Raw genomic sequence first — 6,175 nt, 5'->3', positions numbered from 1 at the left:
CACCATCATCGGGTGAAGAAGTAACTGACTGTGACATTAATTGTTGATAGTTTAAAACAGTCGTATTATGCAACATGCACCGGTATTTCGATAAGCGGATACATGCGGTGATTTTCTGACAACATATCTAACTTCCTGTTTATCACACACACACACATTCAAACGCGTTTGTGAACATTTGAAAAATCCAAACGGGCGAGTCCATTGACCGTAGCGGCGACCTGAAATAATAAACCTCGATAAATATAGTCATTTTCTAATACGGCTCTAGTCGGCGCGTTTTATCCTACGGAGAAGCTGCATCTGGATATGTACGTTGGTACAATTATATGCGGGTTAATCTCTACGAAAGTGAATGACATTTTATCCGACGAATTTTATAAAGACGTTGTCAAATATTCAGTCAAGATTTCGTGTAATTTTCAGAGCTTCACGTTGATCGAAGGAGACAAAATTTTTCGAAAAATTGAAATGTTAGGAGATTATTGTTTCGTATAAACGCGAAATCCTAATTTTTAAATTTGAAATCTGATTTTGTAAATAGACAACTCTTTTGTACGGTAAATGTGTAGTAAATTCACAGTCATTTTTAACAGTTTACGATTTTTTTTTTATTCCACTATCGCAATGTACATATATTCAAGCATATGCACAGAAAATTTCATGTCGATCCGACAAATATTCTCGAAGTTACGCGTACATTTGCAGAAACTTCCCGGAACGTTTAAACGTGCTTGTGAAACTTTGAACGCGTTTTCTCGAAACTGTATTTTCAAAGTCCGTAAACAAGATTTCTCGAAATCTGCTGAACCGATTAGTATAAAATTTTTACATAAGCTTTGAGCATGAATACATTTTTCAGTCCTTGAACGAAGGTTTTTTCTCGCCGTTAAATATTTTCTAGTTTGTAAACAAATTGGGGCAAAAATTTTTCGGAAATAACCGAATTTTTTTTTTTCGAGAAGCTGCCGCGTTGTTAAAAATTCATATTTTGCTTATTCCTTCGATTAATGACCAGATAATACCTTGTATTAACTGAAACTTTAACGTTTTTTCATTTCCGATGATCCAGTCCAGAGATATATCTTGCTCATGGCAAGAAACCTTTCTTTAGAGTTGCTCCCGAAGATCGGCTAAAGCAACTTTAAAAATAATTATTTTTACAAATAAAAATTATCGAAATAAAGTTCAACGTTACCCCAATACGTGTGTAAATTTTTGTATAAAAAAATTGAAATGTCTCTCGGTGAAAGATCCTTGAAAAATCGTTTTTTTTTTTTTTTTCGCCTCGTAACTGCGTCCAACCCTTTAAACACGAGCGCATAACAATTCCGCGAATAGTGTCACCTGTCCCATTGTTTCTTCCCCGCTTGCAACGGCGATGGTCTGTCGCAGACCGGAGCAAGGAGAAAAAGAAAAAGAGGAAAAGGTAAAAGGGAAAAAAAAAAAAAAAGGGAAGTTGTCGGCGGGGCGCGTGCCGCGGAGGCGACGAAACCCGAGACCCGGTTTTATTACAGCCGCGGCGGCTTAAGAACCTCCGAACTGTGCGACTAGCACATGCCTCTTAACTCAAGTTTCTATAACTGACCACGTATGCACTGTAATATAATGAGTTGAGGGACAGGTGGCAAACCCGAGGACCTTTTGTTTATCGCAATTTCTTACTTTCCAAATTTTTACACTCAATTCTGGATTTTTTTCATTAGCTCTTTCTTGCCTCGATTATCACGCAACTCATAGATTCGACGTTATACCGGACACAAAATCAATGTCTTGTATCACGTTATAATCCGATAGACGAATCTTCTGAATCAGACGTTTGGATCTAAATGACACCGATAACACAGGCCTGTGATGATTTTTTCCTCTGAACAAAAATTAGTAGTAATTTAGGTGGGTGTTAGGTACGAATCTATGAAAAAAATGTTAAATTGAGTTGTTTTTTTTTCTCCGATTTTTTAGCACTACTAGAGTTGACTTTCAATTTCTGTGGTGATTATATGTGTTAACGGTAGTGTCGATTTTTAAATATTCATCCACCCTCGCTATTTATTGTTTACGGTGATTTTGAGTATATTTAGAGGTACGTAAGTGCAAGAGAAAAAGATCGAACATGAGTTTTGAAGAAAGTAGAAAGAGATATCATAAGTCTTTTTGATTTGTCTAGTCTCTTAAGTCTTGTTTAAGACTAATGCTGATCATTTTGTAACTAAACATTCAGTTTTATATTGATTATATTTTATTTTTTCGTAAGAATTGATCAAACATCTGTAAATATGCATATCTTGCATAACAATAAATATCAATATGCTCTAACAAAAACTAACACTATATTTTAATTCGCATACCTAAGTACTCAAAAAAAAGCATTATTATTTCAAGGGGAAATTAAAAGTTATATTTCACAAGCCTGTGTAATCAATGGACTATTATATATGAAAGAAATTCGACAAAATACGCTTTGCTATTTTTGAAAATTTGAAAACTATCGTTATCATTTTCTACTACGTATAAGATTGATATGAAACGTTAATATTCATTCGAAATAACCTACGGTTAGTTATGCTGTTAAAGTAAAGCATATGTCCAATAAATGTTTTACATCCCCCTCGTCATGTTCAAATATTTTCTGAATTAATTAATGTTTGCAGTGTAACTTTACATCATAAGTCAATTAATTACGGATGTGTTAACTTCAGCGTTCGCGGCAATTCTCGCAGCGCATTCATTTTTCAATAAGTTCTGTGCCTTGCAGCCACTCGAAGTATTTAGGTTAATTTTCGTGTCACCCTCGAGTTCGTAGAATGCGAAAAAGAAGAATTTTAGAGGACGATAAAAGAAGCCTGCACGCCGCGTGTCGCGTGACATCATTCATTCTGAGGAATTTTGGTGACCGAATGAATGACACATGGGACGCGTGTTTGAGTAAGGATTGTGATTGCACAGCTCATATTAATAGCAAATTTTAATTCGTGTTTGATGCATCATCGGGTTTGCATATTTATCTACACTACATATGCGGATCTAGTGTTAAAGCTTGTACCGTGTGAAGAGACATCCGATCAAATTCGAAACACGTTTTTCACGATGTTAAATAAATTTTTTGCAGCGTCGTAAAAATATTTGGACAATAATGAAAAGGGATGAAATACATAAAGATAGTAGGAGTTATTTTTGCAATACAAAGGAAGGCTGGTAGCACAGAATTCGAAAGTTAATATGGACAATTTACTGTAAACTTGGCAACGAATTTAGTCAAGAGTTACAGTTGTCGGTGAAGCGTGCCACGTGAACTTGAAGTTGGAAGAACATAAACATAAACACTAAAAGAATACTGTTTCAAATTAAAAAGTTAAAAAAACTACATGGTTTTCTCATTCATTTTCAAGGAAAGTTGGCTAGCCTAAGGGATTCTTAATTCGGAGAGATGCGATTTCTAGATGATTAGTGACCCTGGTTGAAAGACTAGATTTCGTCAAATATTGAATAAAAGTGTTTTAAAACAAGCGCATAATTATCTGACTTTTGATTCACATTTCAGAATATTATGTTTTGATTACATCTTACAGAGTTTTCAGAAAGGAAAATTGGGCTGTTGTCAATTAGTAAAACATTGTTTTCTTTGGTCAATAGTAGCCATCAAGCGCAACTCAATTTAGTCACAACTATTTGATGTATATTAGTCGGTGCTAAATACTTGTATCATTTTTGGAAATGGCGTTACCAAAACACGAATCACGAAAATGGATCATGTTTACTGCTCTTATGGCATAGAAAAATAAAATTATACTCCTTTCCTAGATGTTTCTGTATATCTAAGTATATTTTAGTTACCTTGATTCCGAAACGTCACATAGAAAGTGAATCATCCAAAGCCAATCTGTTGTATTTTATTGTAGCCCTACGATCTTTTTCGTGATAAATACCTGTATTGACTATCGAATTTGTACATTGTAAACAAATAATGGGACGAAACTGCGACTGTTAGACCAGATTACACAGATGTGATTCCTAAAATTAATCTTCAAAAACGTAAGGATTTAAACAAGAGAGTCTTCATGTCTAAAATATCGTACAGCCATTTCTGTCGAAACGGTATTTCAGGTTGATGTACGAATTGGGTTCCTTCGAAGACGTAAGTTACCTTTGCGAAAATAATACTATTGTGAAATTTGGATTACCAGACCCAGATATTGACTGGCAACATTTGTTTATCATTAAAATCAACATTAAATGTTTTCAAAGGGTTTCGTGACATCGACTTACGTTAACGGGATGCGACTTTTCTTTCACACGCGTCGCCTCGATACAAAAAAATACGCTAGCTGTGACCTGCGGAATCGGATATTCCGCGGTTGGAACACTCCACTTGACTTCGTAAAGAAAGAAGTCCGAGGTCTGGTCAGCCTTTAATGCAATAAATTCCACATTGTACATCCACTCTTCCAAGCCCTGCGATAAAATCAACAGATATTATCGTGGGTTAATGTGTGACGCGTTTCAAGTTTTTGTCACAAGATATGAACAAATTTTTAAAAAATACCGTATAAAAACTTCAAACGATTTTTTTTTCCAACGTGTATCAAGGTAATAGAAATCACAATGCATGTTAATACCGGTACAGATTTCCATTTATTCATGAGCATCTCTATATTTTCTTGTCCATTTTTTATGTTAATTGTTCCACAGGTTGGCCAATTACCCTCCGGAGATGTTATTAACTTCGATGCACTTACCGGCAATTCAACATCACGTTTCTAAACAATTCAATATTTTTTTAATTCAATATTTCTATCACAAGACGGTGATGAAGTGTACCGTTTGTGCTGTCTCCGTAGACATACTGACAGTGAAACTTTTTGAACACCTATAATTAATTCACTTTCATCATACACGTCCACGCATTTATCAAAGTTTCATCGATTATTCGTCCTGTTTCTTGTTACATTCACGATATGTATATAACTATCATATTCAGTTTAACTTTTTTACATCTAAATGTTGTGTAAGCTTGTCAATTTGGTTCAGTTGTTTCGTGTATTATATTTGTTCTCAATAAGCTTGAAATTTGTCGCGAGTTGTGTTAATTATACCAGTGTAACGAAATTATCTCTGAATTCAAAAAAAAAAAGATTTACTGAACCCAATGTAAGGCATTTTTGAGAATCAGTCGATTAATTTTTAGCTGATTTCTATTGCCGCCGACATTTACAGATAATACGTTAAAACCCGATCCCAATCTGGGTGGAGTAATTTTATTCACGATAGCTAGAGAGACGCAAACGACTGACATATATGAGGTGATAATATTTGAATGTAAATTACAATTGACATTTACCTATTAAAATAGAATGTTAAATTATAGTAATATAGCTAACTAGCAGTCAGTTTTGTGGATTAGAGTGCTCAGTCTGTGCTCTAGACACTTTAGCCGACGCCTCAAGACCCGTGACAGCAGCTAAAACTTGAAACAAACTTTCCATAAGTTTGCTAAATACATCTGCCAACTCCTTCTCATTCCGTGTAATAACAAATACGTCTGGAATAAAAGAAAGAAAACAAACATTTCATCCACCCGTTATTCTCTTACTAAAAATTTTCGTATCTTCTATATTCCCATTTCGTATTTACCAGCTCTTTCTTGACCCATATTTCTGCAGTACATATTGACTGCAGTAGTCACATCATCGTCATCGTGAAATGGATCCATGGGCCACTGAACTCTGTGAAGTCTGACAGCCTCAAGAGCAGCGGACCATCGAGCCGATTTAAGCAGATCAGCTACTTTTGCAGCTTCTTCTGCCGAAGCACTGCCGGGCAATGGGCTTGGACTTGGCGTAGGCGTCGGTGTGCCTCGCTCACTTTCGGTGCTTTCTTCGAGGGCCCTGCTAAGTGCCAATTTCATTGAAGCCACTTCCAGCGACATGTCTTGCAGCTGAATTGAAACGTTGTTGACAGCCGTCGTCAGAGCACTGAGCATTTTATTTGACGCCTCTATCAGAAGTAGAAACTGAAAGTGGAGTTTGTAAAGAGCTCTTCCTAAATCCAGTAGCATCTCTTCGAGTCCTGTTTCGCCTGCATGACTTTCACCAAGGATATGAAGCTTGCTCGTTGCTTTCACAGCCTCTAGGAACTGCACGATCGATCAAAAAATGTATAATATGGTTTAGTTGAG

At 35.9% G+C, this 6,175-nt stretch overlaps 1 protein-coding gene across 6 annotated transcripts in view; it reads right to left on the bottom strand.

The window, feature by feature from the left end:
- Window positions 1-4,613: 4,613 nt before the first annotated feature.
- Window positions 4,614-6,175, bottom strand: part of LOC107225469 (protein furry) — a 107,662-nt gene continuing 106,100 nt past the window's right edge. For 5 of the 6 annotated variants that reach the window (XM_046730055.1, XM_046730059.1, XM_046730057.1 and 2 more), the window contains 2 exons: window positions 5,632-6,133; window positions 4,614-5,539 (listed from right to left, as the gene is read on the bottom strand). In XM_046730055.1, coding sequence (XP_046586011.1) covers window positions 5,385-5,539; window positions 5,632-6,133 — 657 coding nt within the window. In that variant the 3' untranslated portion in view covers window positions 4,614-5,384. The remainder of the gene's footprint in view (window positions 5,540-5,631; window positions 6,134-6,175) is intronic. The other variant, XM_046730058.1, reaches the window with a different exon arrangement.

Source organism: Neodiprion lecontei, chromosome 2, assembly GCF_021901455.1.
Source record: "Neodiprion lecontei isolate iyNeoLeco1 chromosome 2, iyNeoLeco1.1, whole genome shotgun sequence".
NCBI lineage: Eukaryota > Metazoa > Arthropoda > Insecta > Hymenoptera > Diprionidae > Neodiprion > Neodiprion lecontei.
The sequence above is the reverse complement of the archived record's forward strand: the minus strand, read 5'-3'. Positions and strand labels throughout refer to the sequence as shown.